Source organism: Rhodotorula graminis, assembly GCF_001329695.1.
Source record: "Rhodotorula graminis WP1 unplaced genomic scaffold RHOBAscaffold_2, whole genome shotgun sequence".
Lineage (NCBI taxonomy): Eukaryota > Fungi > Basidiomycota > Microbotryomycetes > Sporidiobolales > Sporidiobolaceae > Rhodotorula > Rhodotorula graminis.
In genome coordinates, this window is record NW_017264929.1 from 993,277 (window position 1) to 1,009,714 (window position 16,438).

General features: G+C 67.8%; 10 protein-coding genes across 10 annotated transcripts; 5 read left to right on the forward strand and 5 right to left on the reverse strand.

Moving 5' to 3' along the window:
- Window positions 1–7: 7 nt before the first annotated feature.
- On the reverse strand, window positions 8–1,681 carry RHOBADRAFT_51455 (uncharacterized protein). The gene is made up of 7 exons (XM_018415848.1): window positions 1,515–1,681; window positions 1,364–1,451; window positions 1,096–1,300; window positions 740–1,022; window positions 606–643; window positions 360–483; window positions 8–182 (listed from the first exon to the last, which is right to left on the reverse strand). Exons 1-7 carry the CDS (start codon window positions 1,672–1,674, stop codon window positions 76–78), a joined length of 1,005 nt encoding a protein of 334 aa, XP_018273675.1. The 5' UTR covers window positions 1,675–1,681; the 3' UTR covers window positions 8–75.
- A 123-nt stretch (window positions 1,682–1,804) lies between these two features.
- RHOBADRAFT_51456 (uncharacterized protein) lies at window positions 1,805–3,248 on the forward strand (the record flags this gene model as incomplete). Its single annotated transcript, XM_018415849.1, has 7 exons — window positions 1,805–1,895; window positions 1,969–2,123; window positions 2,190–2,291; window positions 2,358–2,563; window positions 2,654–2,856; window positions 2,932–2,951; window positions 3,027–3,248. The coding sequence occupies 7 exons, from the start codon at window positions 1,805–1,807 to the stop codon at window positions 3,246–3,248; spliced, it is 999 nt and encodes a 332-aa protein (XP_018273676.1).
- A 246-nt stretch (window positions 3,249–3,494) lies between these two features.
- Window positions 3,495–4,525, reverse strand: RHOBADRAFT_41623 (uncharacterized protein; the record flags this gene model as incomplete). The annotated part of the gene is made up of 5 exons (XM_018413920.1): window positions 3,495–3,751; window positions 3,834–4,077; window positions 4,160–4,259; window positions 4,332–4,403; window positions 4,506–4,525. The coding sequence occupies 5 exons, from the start codon at window positions 4,523–4,525 to the stop codon at window positions 3,495–3,497; spliced, it is 693 nt and encodes a 230-aa protein (XP_018273677.1).
- A 597-nt stretch (window positions 4,526–5,122) lies between these two features.
- On the reverse strand, window positions 5,123–6,189 carry RHOBADRAFT_51457 (uncharacterized protein; the record flags this gene model as incomplete). Its single annotated transcript, XM_018415850.1, has 4 exons — window positions 5,123–5,674; window positions 5,748–5,866; window positions 5,956–6,008; window positions 6,111–6,189. Coding segments are annotated over 4 exons (802 nt in total), but the record flags the coding sequence as incomplete, so codon positions are not given.
- A 409-nt stretch (window positions 6,190–6,598) lies between these two features.
- Window positions 6,599–7,635, reverse strand: RHOBADRAFT_12116 (uncharacterized protein; the record flags this gene model as incomplete). The annotated part of the gene is made up of 5 exons (XM_018412079.1): window positions 6,599–6,834; window positions 6,920–6,987; window positions 7,054–7,109; window positions 7,183–7,222; window positions 7,283–7,635. 5 exons carry the CDS (start codon window positions 7,633–7,635, stop codon window positions 6,599–6,601), a joined length of 753 nt encoding a protein of 250 aa, XP_018273679.1.
- Window positions 7,636–7,844: 209 nt separating this feature from the next.
- RHOBADRAFT_51459 (uncharacterized protein) lies at window positions 7,845–9,434 on the forward strand (the record flags this gene model as incomplete). Its single annotated transcript, XM_018415851.1, has 5 exons — window positions 7,845–7,916; window positions 7,986–7,992; window positions 8,060–8,208; window positions 8,304–9,127; window positions 9,229–9,434. 5 exons carry the CDS (start codon window positions 7,845–7,847, stop codon window positions 9,257–9,259), a joined length of 1,083 nt encoding a protein of 360 aa, XP_018273680.1. The 3' UTR covers window positions 9,260–9,434.
- Window positions 9,435–9,495: 61 nt separating this feature from the next.
- Window positions 9,496–11,322, reverse strand: RHOBADRAFT_41627 (uncharacterized protein; the record flags this gene model as incomplete). The annotated part of the gene is made up of 1 exon (XM_018413921.1): window positions 9,496–11,322. One exon carries the CDS (start codon window positions 11,320–11,322, stop codon window positions 9,496–9,498), a length of 1,827 nt encoding a protein of 608 aa, XP_018273681.1.
- Window positions 11,323–11,537: 215 nt separating this feature from the next.
- On the forward strand, window positions 11,538–13,000 carry RHOBADRAFT_64522 (uncharacterized protein). The gene is made up of 9 exons (XM_018418504.1): window positions 11,538–11,557; window positions 11,738–11,813; window positions 11,895–12,155; window positions 12,260–12,293; window positions 12,361–12,444; window positions 12,526–12,534; window positions 12,602–12,709; window positions 12,795–12,833; window positions 12,919–13,000. Exons 2-8 carry the CDS (start codon window positions 11,746–11,748, stop codon window positions 12,831–12,833), a joined length of 603 nt encoding a protein of 200 aa, XP_018273682.1. The 5' UTR covers window positions 11,538–11,557; window positions 11,738–11,745; the 3' UTR covers window positions 12,919–13,000.
- A 540-nt stretch (window positions 13,001–13,540) lies between these two features.
- On the forward strand, window positions 13,541–14,294 carry RHOBADRAFT_66019 (uncharacterized protein; the record flags this gene model as incomplete). Its single annotated transcript, XM_018418849.1, has 2 exons — window positions 13,541–13,750; window positions 13,843–14,294. Coding segments are annotated over 2 exons (614 nt in total), but the record flags the coding sequence as incomplete, so codon positions are not given.
- Window positions 14,295–14,599: 305 nt separating this feature from the next.
- On the forward strand, window positions 14,600–16,319 carry RHOBADRAFT_33795 (uncharacterized protein; the record flags this gene model as incomplete). The annotated part of the gene is made up of 6 exons (XM_018413144.1): window positions 14,600–14,887; window positions 15,000–15,183; window positions 15,265–15,411; window positions 15,491–15,581; window positions 15,655–15,915; window positions 16,069–16,319. The coding sequence occupies 6 exons, from the start codon at window positions 14,600–14,602 to the stop codon at window positions 16,277–16,279; spliced, it is 1,182 nt and encodes a 393-aa protein (XP_018273684.1). The 3' UTR covers window positions 16,280–16,319.
- Between the last annotated feature and the right edge of the window lie 119 nt (window positions 16,320–16,438).

Sequence of the window (16,438 nt, forward strand, 5' to 3'; positions counted from 1 at the left end):
AACCCGTACCGGACGAAAAACCCATGCAGCGTCACGCTACGCCCTCTGTCCATCTCCCGTCTCTCGCGCCCAGCTCTACTTGGCGAGCTTGTAGGTGCTCTTAAGCCGCGCCTCGAGATGCGCGTCGGCTGTCACGTCCTTGCCCGGCTCGACGCCCTTGCGCGCCATGCGCTCGCGGTCCTCTGCGGGTCGTCTCGGGCCGTCAGGAGGGTCGTGCTTTCTCGGGCTCGGGGAGAGCGAGAGGGAGAGAGAGAGGGAGAGAGAGAGGGAGAGAGAGAGGGAGAGAGAGAGGGAGAGGGAGAGGGAGAGAGAGAGAGAGAGAGGGAGAGAGAGAGGGAGAGAATAGAGATGAGGCTCACCGGGCGAGATGGTCGACACGGGGACGCAGGTCCGGAGCGAGGCTTGGGGCGAGGGCTGGTTGAACCACGCGATCGAGAAGCGCTCGGGGACGCCGGTGGGCGGGAGCGGGGTCGGGAGGACGACCTGTGGCGGCGAGAGCGGGAGGACGAGGAGGGAGGGCGAGAAAGGGTCAGTCCGCGGCGGGCGAGACTGCCTCGAGAGATGTCGAAAGGACCCGCAGGAGGACGAGGAAAGGGGGGACGCACACGATGCAGGGTCGACTTGAAGTTGGCGCCCGACCAGACTGTGGCGCGACCGTCGCAAAGAGAGGGTCAGTCTCGTCGAAAATGTGGAAAGGGCGGGTGCGCCCACAGCGAGGCGCGCGAGCGTAGCGACTCACGCTCGATGGCGTCTCCGACATTGACGAGCATGGCCCCTCGCACCATGCCGACGTCCCTCCACCGCCCACCCTCGAGCGGCTCGGTGCTGGGCAAGATCTGGAGGCCCTCGCCGCCGTCCTCGCGCTGGAACAGGCACGTCAACGAGCCGTAGTCGGTGTGGGCGCCGGCGCGGTTCGGGTCGACGGTGGCGCCGGCGGGGATGGCTGGGTAGTGGAGGAAGCGCAGGATCGAGCGCGAGTCGGGGCCCGCGTGATGCTGCGAGGTGAAGAAGTCGACGGGCAGCTGCGGCGAGGATAGGGGGGTCAGTAACGCCTCGCGGGGCGCAGGAAGGCCGAGGGAAGTGGACGGGACTCACGTCGAGCGCGACGGCGAACGCCTGGAGCAGGCGTTGGCAGATCGAGAAGCACGCGTGCTGGAACGCGGCGAGCTCGGCGGCGTGCTGCTGTAGCAGGTTGGGCAGAGGCTGTGACGGTACGGGCGGGTTGCCGTTCTCGCCGAGCTGGATGTGCGCCGTGTTGAAGCCCTCCTTGAGGTCGGGAGCTGGCCGAGTCGGGTCGAGCCTGCGCCGCGAGCGAGGGTCAGCGGGCCGGGACGGGGAGAGGAGAATGAGGGAGGGGACGTACACCTCCTGGGAGAATCTTGTGTAGCCCTTGTTCTCGCTGTAGGCGCACCGCAGCTTCTCGTCGTCGGTCTCGTCGCGGAAGAAGCGCTCTGCATGAGCGGGAGGAGGGGTCAGTGAGGTCGCCACGACTCGAGTCGCTGGAAGGGACGGACCCGAGATGTCGAACATGCGCTCGGCCTGGTGCTCGAGGCCATGGCCCGTCACAAAGAGGAAGCCGGTCGAGGCGAGCGTGTCCTTTATGGCGTCGGCGAGCGAGTGCGGGTCGTCGAGCTGCGAGATGTCGATGACGGGGACCGCTTGCGGTGGAGCCATGTCGGAGCGAAGTACAATCGGAGCAGGTTCCGCGCGGAGCAAGGTCCAGCGAGCGAGGTGGGAGAGCGAGAGAGAGCTCGTCGGCTCCTCCTCGGCGTCGTCTCGCCCGCTCGCGGCCGACTTGTGCGCCATGGCACCTGCTGCCTCGCCTGCCGCGCCCAGCTTCTCGTCGGCAGAGCACCTCCTGTCCAGCTTCGAGTTCGACCGCGTCCTGAGCGAGGGTGAGTCGCCTCTCGTCCTCCCCACTTCTTCATCAGTCGCGAGCGAACACAGAGCTCAACCTCTCCCCTGCAGACTCGCGCGCCATCGTGGCCTACCTGCTCGGTACCGCAGTGCCCGACAGCACGCAAGACCGCGTGCCGTGCATCCTCAAGGTCGAGAAGACGCCTTTCGCCCCGGGCGAGGCCTCGTCGCTCGCGGCGAGAGACGTCTGGCAGCAGCTGCAAACGGTGCGTCCTCGCGCTCTCTCTCCCTCTCGCTCGCGTAGCAGTAGCTGACCGTGCCGGCCCCTGCAGGTGACGACCAACGACGTCTACTCGACCTCGCTCGCGTGGTTCGCTCCCGGCCGCTCGACTGCCGATGTCCAGCTCTCGTCCATCTGCCCTGCCACCGACAAGGTCCGTCCCTCTCCTCTCCTCCTCCTCCTCTGCGACGTCGAGCCGACCTCGGACACCTGCGCGCAGCACGTCAAGAAGTACAGTGTCCAGGAGTCGCGGCTGGTCCGCGAGACGCCCGACCTGTACGAGCGCGTCGTCAAGCCCTACATGGACAGCCTCCCCTTGTCGACTGTCGGGTGGGTGTACAACATCCTCGACGGCGTGGCCGAGGCCGACAACGTCCTGTACCGCGACGACGACCCTGAAACGGGCTTTGTCCTCACACCCGACCTGTTCGTCCTCGCTCTCTCTCCCTCTCTTCGAGGTCCTCGTGTTCCCTCCTCCACGACCTCGAGCTGAAGCCTCCTCCTGCCCCGTCGCAGCAAGTGGGACCAGAAGACCATGTCGGCGCTCTACCTCCTCGTCCTGTCGCAGGATCGCACGATCCGCTCTCTGCGCGACCTGCGGCCGCAGCACCTTCCCTTGCTGCGCAAGATTCGCGCCGAGAGCGAGCGCGTCGCTGTCGAGCGATACGGGATCGACAAGGGCGAGCTGCGCTTCTTCGTGCACTACCAGCCGACTTACTGTGCGTCCTCGTCTCCCCCTCTCTCTCTCGCTCTCTCCTCGCGAACTAGCTCACGGTACCCCTTTCGCGGTACAGATCACTTCCACGTCCACGTCGTGCGCCCACCTCTCCTGCCTCTCTCCACTCTGCGGCTGCAGCACTGACCCCCTCCCCCTTCGCCGCGCACGCAGGTCCACCTCTCCTACATGTCCTTCTCGGGCATCACGGTCGGCCAAGCGCACCTCCTCGACGACGTCATCGACGCGCTCGCGCTCGAGCTCGAGGCCGGCACGGCCGGCGGGCCCGAGCCGCTCCAGGCCTACTTTGCGCGCCGGACCTTCACGTTCGCGCTCGGGACCGAGCACAAGCTCTATGGGTTGCTCTCGGAGGCGGTGGCGGCAGGAGGCGCGTAGAGAGAGGTGGATAGAGTATGTATTGAGCAGGACTGTGGACGTCTATGCGGCGCGAGGTACGGCTTCTAGAGAGAGAGATCTACTCGAGCGAGAGGGGGGTGCGAGCGTCTACGGCTTCGAGGACGAGGACGAGGGAGACGAACGGGATTAAGGGGTGCTGGACGAAAGTAGGGAATAGTGGCAGGAGAGGGACAGGACCGAGAAAGAGAGAGAGAGAGAGCGCGCGAGAGCCAGAGCGCGAGAGGCTCAAACGCTCGCCTGGAGCTCGCCCGCCTTCTCGTGCGCGACGCTCGGGCGGCGGCTCTCGGCGACCGTGCTCGCGGCAGCCGAGTCCTGGTGCGTCGTGTGCTTGGTCTCGTGCGCGACGAGCGGGCCGTTGCTGTCGACGCCGTGCTTGAGCGTCTTGCGCGCCGCGATCGAGACGAGCACGAGCGAGATGGCCGTGAACAGGAACGCGATCCAGCCGACGATGACGTACGACAGGATCGTCTTCTGCTTGCGGTCTGCGTGCGTGGGGTTTTGTCGCGTCGAGTGAGCGAGGCCGTACGCAGAGAGAGGGGGAGAGAAGGAGAGAGCGGGACGCACAGCGAAGGTCCTGGCCCGACGCCTTGACGAGCTGGTCGATGAGGGTGCGCGGGATGCCCGGCGCGTTGATGATGCCCGAGCGCGTCGCCGTGTAGTACGTCGCCGGGATGAGGGCGCCGAGGAAGAAGACGAGGATGAGGGCGAACCCGCCCTCCTTGAGGCGGATCGACGTCAACGTCTCGGCCTGACGAGGGCGGAAGACGGTAAAGAAGAGCATGACGAGGCACACGACGGCAGAGACGGCCTGCAGGGGAGCATCGTGGGTCAGCTATGCCGTCGCCGGTCCTCCTTCTCCCGACTCGAGGAGGGAGGGAGAGGTGACGGACCGCCGCAGCCGTCGTCGCCTTGCCGACCGCGAGCGCATCGTCGAGGTTGAGCGACGCGCCCGGGAGCGTCTTGCGCGCGAGCTCCTGCTTGTCGTGCGAGCTGTTGGCGGCGCGTGGGGGAGGTCAACTCGCCGGCTCGTGCGGGCGCGGTCGAGAGAGAGAGGGGACGTACTCGGCGAGGGTCCACGCCGCGAGTCCAATCTCGGTGATGCACAGGGCCGTGGTGAGCACGAAGGCGGTGATCCTGCAGAGCGAGAGGCGGGGACGGGGGGAGAGGTCAAGGAGGAGGCGAGGTCAATGTCGCGCGCTCGCGGCCGAGTCGAGAGATGCGCGTGCGTGCACTCACCGAGGCCAGCGAAGGTACATGGCGGGCTTTCGACGGAGCGGGTGCGTGCAAAGGGGAGGAGGAGCAAGCAAGAGCGGCGCTCTCTCAATGTTGGGGCAAAGCTCGCTGCCTTTGCCTCGCCCGCCTGGGAAAAAAGCGCCACAGCTGCACACGACCCGCGCGCTTTCTCGAGGTGCTCCGCGGTGGGTCGGTGCGGGCGGTGCGGAGGGCCAAGCGCGAGTCGGGCAGATCGCCGAATTGAGAGCTGCCGAGGCGGCCCGGGCGCTCGCCGTTGCACGAGGTGTCGCTCGAGCCTCGCCCTTTCGAAGCTTTCGCGAAGCGGCGCACTGCCCATTCTTTTGTGCGAGCTCTCGACCCGACTCAAACCTGCTGGCAGAGAGCTTGGCGAAGCGGCCGGGCAAAAGGGGAAACTTGCCCGAGCTCTCGGACCTTCTCAAGTTCTCTCGTGTGCGCGCGAGGGGAGAGGGGGCTGCAACGATGCCGAGTTTGACCTGATGCGATACCGGACTACAGTGACGAGTGCACAACAGGACCGTGTGATGAGAGAAAGAGGGAACGACGAAATAGGGCGAGGGAAAGGTGAAAGGGCGAAGAAGAGAGGGGAGGGCTGCGGCAGCTCAGGCGCGCGACCACTGGTGGTCGTGGTCGACGTGCTGCGTGTGGCCCTTCTCGGCCGTCGTCGTGCTGTTGAGCACGGCCGAGTCGTTCTCGCCGAGCGAGCGCTCGCGCTCCGACATGGCCGCGCCGTGGTGCGCGCCGTCGTGGTGGTGGTGGTGGTGCGCCGTCGCGAGCGTGCCCGACTGGTCGACGCCGTACTTGTGCGTCTTGCGCGCCGCGATCGAGACGAGGATGCCCGTGATGATGGTCGACAGCCAGGCGATCCAGCCGACGATCAAGTACGAAATGATCGGGGTCTGCTTGCGGTACCGCAGGTCCTCGCCGGTCGACGCGACGAGCGTCTGGATGATGGAGGCCGGGATGCCCGGTGCCGTGATGACGCCCGAGCGCGTCGCCGTGATGACGGTGGCCGGGATGAGGGCCGCGAGGAGGAGGAACGCGACCGTGCCGAACAGGGCCTCCTTGACCCGGATCGTCTTGAGCGTCTCGGGCTTGCGCGGGTGGAACACGGTGTACAGGAGGAGGATGCCGCACAAGATCGACGACAGGCCCTGCACGAAGAAGGAGGGAGCGAGTTAGCGCTGCACGGCGCGAGGCCCGAGCGACGAGGACGAGGGGACGCACTGCCGCCGCCGTGACGGTGCCGCCGACCGCGAACGCGTCCATCAGGTCGAGCTTGGCACCAGGGAGGACCTTTGCCGCCTTGTGCTTCTTCTCGTACCCGTACGCGAGGGACCAACTCGCTGTTTTGCCGCGTTCAAAGCCTCGAGGTCAGTTCGCCGGCTTCCTCTCCCTCGGCGAGGGCCACAGACAGGGGAAAAGTGAGGCGTACAGAGGCCGACCTCGACGCCGACGAGGGCTTGGGTCAAGAGGAACATGAAGATGCTGTTTGCGCGCGCGCGACGAGGGAGGCGGGTTAGCGGGCCATCGTTCGAGCTGGCGCAAGGTCGCCGGTGCGCGCGGTCTTGAGAGAGCGTGTGCACGCACCGAGGAGCACGCAAGTACATGGCGGGCGCGCTTTGATAGGGGGTGGTGGCGGAGACGAGGAGGAGGGAAGGAGGAGAGGTGGGGGAGCGAGAGGGAAGGAAGGAGGAGAGAGTGAGGAGGCCCAAGGAGGATCGGTGCGGAGGCAAGTCGGGTCGCACGAGGGGGCCCTTGGCGCCCTTTGCACCGCAAGCTCGCCACGCCACCCTTTTCGCCTCGAGTCGCGCGCACGACGGCGGCGCGCAATCTGCAGGGGCCCACGCGCGCGCCCACTTGAGCAGCAACCGAGATCGAGCGAGGCTGGACCCGCGGACTTTTCCGTCACTTGACCTCCCACAAGCTCTCGGTCAAGCCTCGGGTGCCTGACCGAGGTTGCTCTCGCCTTTCGCTCTCTGAAAGCAAGCCGGACCGGCCGCGCGGGCCATTGTACACGCTCATTCGCCCCGGTAGAGTGCTCCTCGCGTCGCACACGAGAGAGAAAGATGAGCGTGTTACAGAGGAGACGGCGCCGCCGTCGCCGTCGCCGCCGCCGCCGCCGGAAGGTCCGCCGGTGCTGCCGCCTGCCGCTGCTGCGCCCGCGCCTGCTGCGCCTGTTGCACCTCGCCGAGCGTGACGACCCGGGGCGCGAGCGGCTCCTTGTCGACGTCGGCGTACCCGACCCGGGCCTGCGACGAGCGGTCGACGACCTCGGTCGTGCAGGGGAGCTTGGCCGCCGCGAGCTTCATGACTGTGGCGTCGGCGGCGTCGGGGTGGTCAGGTGAGTCTTGTGTGCGTGCATGCTTGCGAGAGAATAGGAGGGAGGTAGGACGCACCGGCGTGAGCGATTTCTGGCCGCAAGTTGGGCCCGCCAATCTCGAGGATGACGCGCCCCATCTTTGCCCTGTGTGACCCGCCGGCGAGGTCAGCTCGCGTCCCGCACGGTGTAGAGGGAGAGATGTGAGCGCACCGGCACGCCCAGAACTCGAACGTCCCCTTGCCCTTGCCCATGCGCGTCTCGTTGCCCTGCGAGCACGAGCCGAGAGGGAGGGTTCAGTTTGGCGCGCTTGATACGAGGGGAACGGGGTTGCAGGCTCACCTTGATGCAGACGGGGATGTCGGGGAACACGCGCAGGTACCTGTCGGTCGAGGCGCGAGGTCAGTCGCAGGTTGAGGAAGAGGAGGAGGAGGGGACGGACACTTTGCTGCCCCTGACGGGCTTGAGGCCGCGCTTGAGTGCGGCCTCTGCGACCTCGAGGTGCTTGGCGCTGAGGCGCACGGCCTCGTTGACGCGCAAGCCGTAGTCGCCCCACTCGAGGGTCGAGCCTTTGGTGCTGCCGCCGAGGGCGAGCGGGACGCGGCCCTTGTGGGCCTTGCGGTACTTTGTGCGGCGGGGGACGAGCGACTTGTGGCGGACCTGGAGGGTGTGGGCGGGGTGGAACACGCCGGTGCTGGTGCTGGTGCTGGCGAGGGGCGATGAGGACGAGGGCGAGGGAGCGATGCTCAGGCGCGAGAGGGACGACAGGAGCGAGTTGGCGCGGAAGAAGGACATGGTAGGCGGGCGTGCTCTGTGTGTGGGTGGCGTGTGTGCTCTGACCTGCCTGCAGGGGGAGCGGTAGCGAGGGCGAGGGCGAGCGGCAACACCGAGTTCGTCGCACCTCTCCTCCTCCTCGTCGCGCCCCAAGTCCCTCCTCGTCCACTCGGCCCCTCGTCATGTGCTGACTTGGGCCACCACCACCACCACCACCGACAACCGCATCTATGGCAGCAGCAGAACCCGCACCCGCTCCTGCGGCGAGCCGCCCCGCATGGAAGGACGTCAGCTACGGCAGCGTGAGCCTCCCTTCTCGCCGCTCCTCTGCCCGACCACCACACAGTAGACTGACTCGCTCACCTTCACAGGCAGCCGGTGAGCTCTCGCGCCGTCCTCAGCCCCCAACGACCCGCACCCTGACCCCTCGTCCTCGCCCGCGCAGGCATCGTCAGCAAGCTGTTCGAGCACCCGCTCGACCTGACCAAGGTCCGCCTCCAGAGCCAGCCCCTCGACCGTGCAGCCCGCTACTCTGGCCCGTGGGACTGCATCGTCCAGACGTACCGCAACGAGGGCGTAAAGGCCTTCTGGCGGGTCCGTCCCTCGTCCCTCCCCCACTTGCTCTCGCTTCGGCAGCCCGTCGAACCTCGACCTGACCCTCGCACTCTCTCTGCGCGCACCCGACACAGGGCGTCTCGATGCCCGTCGCAGGCGCCATGGCCGAGAACGCGACCCTGTTCGTCGTGTACAATCAGACCCAGGCCCTCCTGCAGCACCTGTACCCGCCCTCGCACCCGTCGACCCCGTCCAACCCGGCCCCGCTCTCGATCTGGCAGACGGCCACCGCCGCAGCCGTCGCCGGCGCCGCCGTCTCGTTCGTCCTCACGCCCGTCGAGCTCGTAAAGTGCAAGATGCAGGTCTCCAACATCGCCGCCGAGGGCTTTGCCGCCTCGCGCGCCGCACACGCCGTCGCCGGCGCCGCGCACGCCCCTGCGACGCGCGCCATCCCCTCGTCGTTCGTGCGCCCGACGCCCGCACCGATGCCGGGCGCCATCTCGGTCACGCGCTCGATCCTGCGCGAGTACGGCGTGCGCGGCCTGTGGCTCGGCCAGACGGGCACCCTCATCCGCGAGACGGGCGGCGACGCGGCGTGGTTCACGACGTTTGAGCTCGTCTCGCGGTGGTTCATCGAGCGGCGCGTCGCGCGCGGCGAGGTGTCGCCCAAGGACGGCGGGCGCGTCACAAAGGGCGACTTGAGCGCGTTCGAGCTCATGACGGCAGGTGCGGGCGCCGGCATCATGTACAACGTCGTCCTGTTCCCGGCCGACTGCATCAAGTCGACGATCCAGACCGAGGACGAGTTGAGGGGCAAAGGCGAGGTCAAGGGCCCGAGGAGGGGGTTCGTCCAGGTCGGGCGCGACATCTACTCGGCGAGGGGCATCCGGGGCTTGTACAACGGGTGCGGCATTACGGCGCTCCGGGCCGCACCGAGCTCGGCTCTCATCTTCTACATGTGCGTCGTCCCCCTTCCTCGCGCCGGCGAGGGCGTCTCTCCCTCCTCCCCCCTCTCCCCCTCCCGCGCGTCTACTGACCCTCTGTTTCTCTCGCGTACAGCTACAGCCGCCTCGAAGCCGCATTCGGCTAGAGCGCCCTCTTCCTTTCCCCCCACGTCGTCGCGCACGCGCCTCTCTCCAACTCTCGCCTCGACCCGACTCGCCGCAGCTAGACCTGGTCGTCTATCGCAGCTAGAAACACGCTCTCGTATCGCACTATACCCCCTATCTCTCGAGTCGTCCCGCAATGCAGCACAGTGCCTCGGGCCGTCGAGGACGAGAGAGAACGAGAGCGCGTTTCGTCGTCCACCCTCCCTCGTTTGCTCGCTCACGCCTCGAGCAGGCTCTGCCAGTACGCCCTCTCGGCGCTCGCCGCCTCGTCCCCCATAGCCTCCATGACCTTGTCCCCCTCGACCTCGTCGCTCCACCACCTCGCGTCCCTCTCCCTCACCCGCCTCTCGCCCTCGCTCCCCTTCTCGCCCGCCCCCCCACCGACGCCCCTCGCCGCACCGAGTCCAAGCGCGCGCCACAGCGCCCAGAACTGGGCCCGCTCGGCGCCCTCGAGCCCCGCCGCGGGCGCGCTCGCGTCGAGCCGGACCCGGACGCGCGAGAGCGCAAAGAGCGCCCGCCGCAGGGCGAGGACCGTGCGCGTGTCGGTGCGGGGTTCGGTCGAGGCCGGCGCGCGGACGAGCGCGAGGGCGGGTTCGGCGGAGGAGGAGGAGGGAGAGGGAGAGGGAGCGGAGGTCGACACGGCGAGCGAGAGGCCCGAGCGGCAGGCCCCCGTCGCCTCGAGCGCGAGCGCGTGCGCCTGCGCGAGGTGCGCTGCCGCCTGCTGCGTCGCGTCTGCTGGTACGGCGGCCGACGGGGTCGCACGCGAGAGGAGCTCGTAGGCGACGAGGTGGACCGACGACTGGGCGACGAGGTTGGCCGACAGGAGCGAGGGGAGGTGCGCGGCGGGGAGGTCGCGCGGCGGCGAGAGGCGGTTCGAGAGGAGGGCTCGGGCCGACTCGTACGCCGCGAGCGCGGTCGAGAGGGTCGAGAGGAGGGTCGAGAGCGATGGTGAGGGAGAGGAGGAGGGCGACGGAGAGAGGGGGAGCGACTCGACGAGGTGGTCGGCGCCGAGCGACAGGAGGTCGACCTTGCGCGGGTGAGCGCGCGCGAGCTCGTCGAGGACCGGCGTCGCGTCGGTGGGCGACAGCGTCGTGAGCATCGACGCCCTCGCGAACGCGAGCTCAAAGTCGAGCTCGGCCGCGTCGCCCTGGACGGCCGCGCGCAGCTCGGTCGCGCGCTCAAAGGCCGCGAGCGCAGAGCTGCGCAGCTCGGCCTGCGTCGCGTCGTCCGTGTGGGCCCAGTCGTGCAGGGCGAGGTCGAACCGGAGCGACTCGAGGAGCGTGTCGATGACGAGCTGAGGCGTGACGATGGTCGACTCCATGGCGCGCACCGACGTCTCGGCGCCGCCGCCTGGACCGCTCGACGGCACCTCGTCGATCGCCTCGTCCTCGTCCTCGTCGTTCCCGCTCGCTGCCGCACCCGGCCCGCCCGCACCGAAGAAGCGCGCCATCTCGTCCCGCTGCAGCCGCTCGACCTCGACAAAGAGCCGCTTGGCCTCGCTCGCCGCCTCGACTGCGCGCTCGCGCTCGCCCTCGACGGCCGTGACGGCGTCGTCGAGCGCGTCAAACAGGGCGACGTCGGCCTGGGCGAGGTTGAACAGGGCGTCGATGCGAGCCGTCGCCGAGCTGTCGCCGTCGCCGTCGCCCGGCTGTCGCTGCCGCTGCTGCTGCTGCTGCAGGTCGAGGACGGCGAGCGCGTCTCGGTAGCCACTGCGGGCCTTGTCGAGCGCGGCGAGGCACTCGGCGGGCCCGAGGTGCTCGGTCGCGAGCGTCTGGAGGACCCGCGCGCCGTTGTACCGCGAGTCAAAGTCGAGCGGGTTGGCGAGGGCGGCGAGGGCGTAGCACACGCAGGCGTTGTTGCAGTGGCGAGTCGCCTTTGGCCCGGCCTGGTACCGCTCGCCCTGCTCCTCCTGCCGGGTGCCCTCGTCGAACCAGTCGTCGGCGGTCCAGGACGAGGGGGCCGAGGTGCGCGCCGAGTCGAGCGAGGCAAAGTCGATGTGGACCTGCTTGCCCTTGCCCTTCTTGGGCAGCTTGAGCGGAGCCATGGCGCGGTGGTGTGCGTGGTGGGAGGGAAGCGGGTCCGCGGAACTGAGTCCTTCTCGACAGGCGCTCTCTCGCTCCCACGACGGGATCGACCGCCGGACTGCAGTTGTGACCTCTTCGTACCGCAAGGAACGCGGGCGGACGATTTACCGGCATGCGCGAGAGCCGATCATGCCGTCACTCGTCGGCGGCTGCTGTTCCTCCTCCTCCCTCCTCTACACAGTCTCTCTTCATTCGGTGCGGCCCTCGAAGCCATGCTGTCCGCCCGCGCAACCCAGCTCACCACTGCCCGCCGCCTCCTCTCCTCCTCGTTCGCTCCCCGCTCCTCCGCCGCCGCCTCGACCCTCGTCGTCACCGTCCCCGCTCGTCGCCCTCGCCCCGCCCAACTCGCGCACACTCGCACCTTGCGCTTGACAGCATTTACCATGGCCCCCAACGACCCGTACACCGCAAAGGCCGAGAAGGGCGACTCGGAGACTCCCGCCTCGCAGAAGTGCGTCATCCTCCTCGTCCTCCTCCGCGCAACCTCCTTCCCGCATCGTGGGCGTACTGACACACATGCACGCCCCGCCAGGTTTGAGGAGCTGCGCTCGATCGTCAAGGAGTGCAAGTTCGGGCTGCTCGTGTCGCGCTCCAAGGACGGCCACCTGCACTCGCGCGCCATGTCGCCCGCGTCGCACCAGGGGCTCGTCTTCTCGTTCATCGCCAACGAGGACTCGGGCAAGTTCGACGAGCTCGAGAACGACGAGCACGTCAACATCTCGTTCTCCGACAGCGGCTCGACCGACTGGGCGTCGGTCGCCGGCAAGGCGCGCGTCACGAAGGACGAGAAGACGTGCGTCGCGCTCCTTTCTCTTGATACCAGCTCCCTGTCGACTCGGAGCAGGTGTCTCGCGAAATAGGAGTACGCCATTGACACCTTCGTCCCCGCGCGCGCAGGATCAAGGAGCTCTGGAACCCGATGATCAAGTCGGTGCGTCGCGCTCTCTCCTCGATGTCTCGCTGCCCGTCGCCGGTACTGACTCTCGCTCGTCTCGCAGTGGTTCGGCGACCTGAAGGACGGCGTCCGCACGGGCGAGCCGGGCGACCCTCGCATCGCCGTCATCCAGGTCATCCCCGACGAGGTGAGCCTCCCCTCTCTCACTCTCTTCTCCGCAGCCGTCTTCTGTTCGAGCGATCACTGACCCTCGTCCACTCCCTCGCAGATCCGCTACGTGCGCCCGCGCTTCCTCAGCCGTTCCTCGCGCCGACCCGCACTGACCCCGTCTCTCGCTCCTGCAGTGGATCAAGACCCGCACGTCGCTCGGCCAGACCGTCGAGGTGCTCAAGGGCGCCATCACGGGCGAGACGGCCGCGCCGGGCAACCTCCGCACCATCTCGAGCGCCGAGGTGCGTCCCGACTCTCCCTCCCTCTCTGTCCGTCCTTCCTCCCGGCGCGAGCTCACTCTCCCTCCTCGTCGTCGGTCGCCCACAGCTCGAGCTCGCCAGGCAAGTCGAGGGCTCCAAGGCTTGAGTGGGCTACACTCCCGCTGCTGTCGACCTCGCGCCCTCGACAGCCCGACTGACTCGCGCCCTCTCTCTCTCTCTCTCGCACCCAGGCGCGACCAGGCGTAGACTTTGTGTTGCACAGTCCCTTGTTGAGCAGTGTGTCGAAATTTCCACAAACGCAGTTTTTCCTTCTGTGTGCGCGCTCGAACGAGAGAAGCGAGCGAGAGAGCGAAAGACTCGAAAGAGGTCAGTGCGCCGTCGCTCGAACTACTCGCGCAGGCAGCGCGACGTGGCGCCATCGACCCGTCCGCGTCGAACTAGAGAGAAGAGCTAGAGCGCGAGCATGCCTGCGAGCCGAGCGCTCGAGCGAGGTCGACAATGGCGCGAGGCGGGGCAACTTGAGAAGGTCAGCGAATCTACCATTTCGAGGGGTGGGCGCGGTGCAGAGTCGAGGCACGTCTGGCGAGAGACGGCCTGACGAAGCTAGCTGCCGCTGACGTGCGGCAAGTCGAGCCCAGCACTCGCCGAGGTGCTGCCGTGAGCGCTCGAGCCCGTCAGCTGCTGCCGGCGTGCCGCTGACCGTGCCGAGGAGCGATCGCTTCCCCGTTCGAGCAAGTGCGCACCCCACCGGCTGCGGCGATTTGCTTGCGCCTTCGCACGTCTGCTCGGACGAGTTGAGTCGCCCGACTCGCGCGCTCTCCCACCTCCCTCTCTCTCTCTCACCCGCGCTCGCACACACACCGGCGCTCCACCATGTCGGCCTCGCTCGCTCGCCGCGTCTTCAAGCCCATGCCTGCTCAAGCCGTCATCCGCCGCACGAGCTGCCCCGTCTCGCGGTTCCTCCCCGCCGGCGCACTCGAGGCGGGCCCGTCGAGCGTCTCGGCACGCACGGTCAACGCCGTCGCGCATCTCACGGTCGGGGCAGCACTCGCCGCATCCGCTGTGCGTCCCACCTCTCTCTGTGCCGGGCGCGTCAGCGGGGGGAAACTGAGCCAGCTGACCCTCTCTGCTCTCCCCCCACTCGGCGCCCCCAGTTCACCGTCCTCACCCACCCGGACTCGCTCTTCTTCGACCACCCGCCTCGGTCGGCCATCTCGTGGACGCCCGAGCGACACCTCGCGAGCCGCGAGCTCCACTCGGCGGCGTCGCAGCACCGGCCCTCGACCTCGACCCGTGCTCCGACCGTCTCGGCCGCCTCGCCCGCACCCTCTATCGTCGCCGCACCGTCGACGTCGTCGTTGGCTCGCCCGGGCATCGCAGCGAGCGTCGCAGGCGCAGACTGGCACTGGGAGCTGAGGCTCGCCGGCGTCCTCGGGCGGTCGCTCTCGGGCCCGTGAGCCTGTCTTTCTCTCTCCCTCCTTCGCGATACCTTCCCTCTCTCGTCCCCTCTGTCGATAGTGCCCTCTTTCTTCGTCCCGCCCTTGTCGTACATCCGTAGCATCTCTCTCTCGCCTTTGCAACCTCGTTTCCCGTTCGTCCTCCTCCCGCTTGAGAAGGTCGACTTGAGGGACAGGAGACGCAGCGGCGCCGGTGTACTCGTCGTGGGGACACCCTTGAGCGCGCTCGAAGAGTCGCAAGTACCGGCGGCAGCGCCCGGCCGACTCGTGAGCGCTATCGCTCGCCGCGAGCGACTCGACCGCTTTTCGGCGGAGCTGGTTCTGCCCGCCTCCCTGGCTATCCTGCTCTCTCTCTCTTGCTCGCTCCCGAGCTCAAGGCTACACGCTCCTCTCTCAGTGCTTCCGATCGTCGACGCGCCGAGCCGCACGACACGCTCCACCTCGCCTCGCCGTCATGCCTGTCCCGACCCAACTGCACTCGCTCCGCATCACGCCGCTCGTCCACGACCCCAAGGAGACCAAGGTCGACTTTGGAGCGACCGTCGAGGGTGTCGACCTGAACGACGTCGACCCCGAGACGTTTGCCGTCCTGCGCGACGCCGTCCTCAAATACCGCCTCCTCGTCTTCAAGGGCCAGGCGAAGCTCCACCCGGCCAACCAGCTCGCCTTCGTGCAACGATTCTCGCCTGGGTCGACTAACTTTAGCCACGGTCTTGACCCGGACTACCTCAAGCGCCGAGGGGTGCGTCGAACCTTCTTCTCCTCCTCGCCCTTCCTCCCACCTCCCTTTCCGGACCCGCGACCTTTGTCCTCGAGCCTGCACGTCCTGTCTGACTCTCTCGACCGACGCGCAGAACAGCGGCGCGACGATCCCGGGCGTGCCGCAGTGCCAGATCCTCGGCTTTGGCCAGGTGCCGCCCGGCCACCACGGCCTGAAGGAGGACGTGTTCATCGCTCGCCAGGACCACCGCAAGATGCACAAGACGCCGCTCAGTGACGAGGAGCTCGAGCAAGGGTACACCCGGATGATGCAGCTCCGTGAGCCCTTCCTCGAGCCCCGCACGAGCCCCTTCCGCAGCGCAGCACTGACTCTCTTTTCCCTCGCACGCGCGCTCGCAGACTTTGACGGCGCGCTGTACGGCATTCCGCCGCCTTTCGTCGGCTCGCTGCTTGCGGTGCACACGCCCAAGGGCAACGACCTCACGCTCACGTTCGACAACGAGAACGGCCGCGGCGAGAAGCGGATCGCTCCCGGCTCGACTGCGTGTGCGTGCTCTCTCCCTCTCTTCTTCTCGGCTCTCTCGAGCCGAGCACAAGACTCTCCTGACCCGTCGACATGCGACAGACTTCAACGCGGCGCAAGCTTGGCGGCTTCTGACGGACGAGCAGCGCGAGACGGCTCGGCACTCGACCGTGACCTATGCGCCTCACGCCTTGTGAGCATATCTTTCCTCTCGCGCAATCCTCTCAGACTCTCGGGCGACGACTGACAGGCGCACGTCGATACAGCTCCTGGATCGCCTCGACCAAGTTCACGAGCGACGGCTCGTCGATCGTCACCGAGGGCAAAGAGGTCCCGCTCGACGAGCTGCCGCCTTGGGAGGCGAGCAAGCTCAAGACGATGCCGATGGTGTGGTACTCGCCGCTCGACGGCACGCCGTCGCTCATGATCCACGGCCAGTGCGCCATGCGCGTCCACGTCAAGCGCTCGGCCGACGACGAGGTCAAGGTCCTGGACGACCTCGGCGAGGTTCGCGCGTTCCTGCAGGCGTGCGTCCAGCTCTCTGTCTCTTCTCTCTCTGTGACACCGGAGCAGGCGCAGAACGAGCCGCGCCGGCGCCCCGAGTCGAGGAAGGCGCCGACGGGCGGCCCGACGACAAGCCCGCCGTTCCTCGACCTGACCGAGCCGCCCGACCCACGCAGGTACCAGCTCCCGATCCTCCGACCCGAGTACGTCTACGCGCACAACCACCAGGAGGGCGACCTCGCCGTGTGGTACAACCAAGGGATGTGGCACTCGATCACCGAGTTCCCCGAGCGGTGCGGCAGGAGGATCATGCACCAGGTCAACCTTGGGCACAACGTCGACCCGGACCTGGTCCCGCTCGATGCGGGCGTCGTGCGGCAGCTGTGACGAGCGAGGTGTGCAACTCGAGCGACCGGTGTTGGCAGCGAGTGCGACGCGAGTCGCCCTGAGCGAGGAGGGCCGAAAGCGGGTCGGGGCGTGCGAGGGATGCGAGAGGCCAGCTTGCAGCGCATGCCGAGACGCGTCTCGCGAGCCATCGCAGCGTGC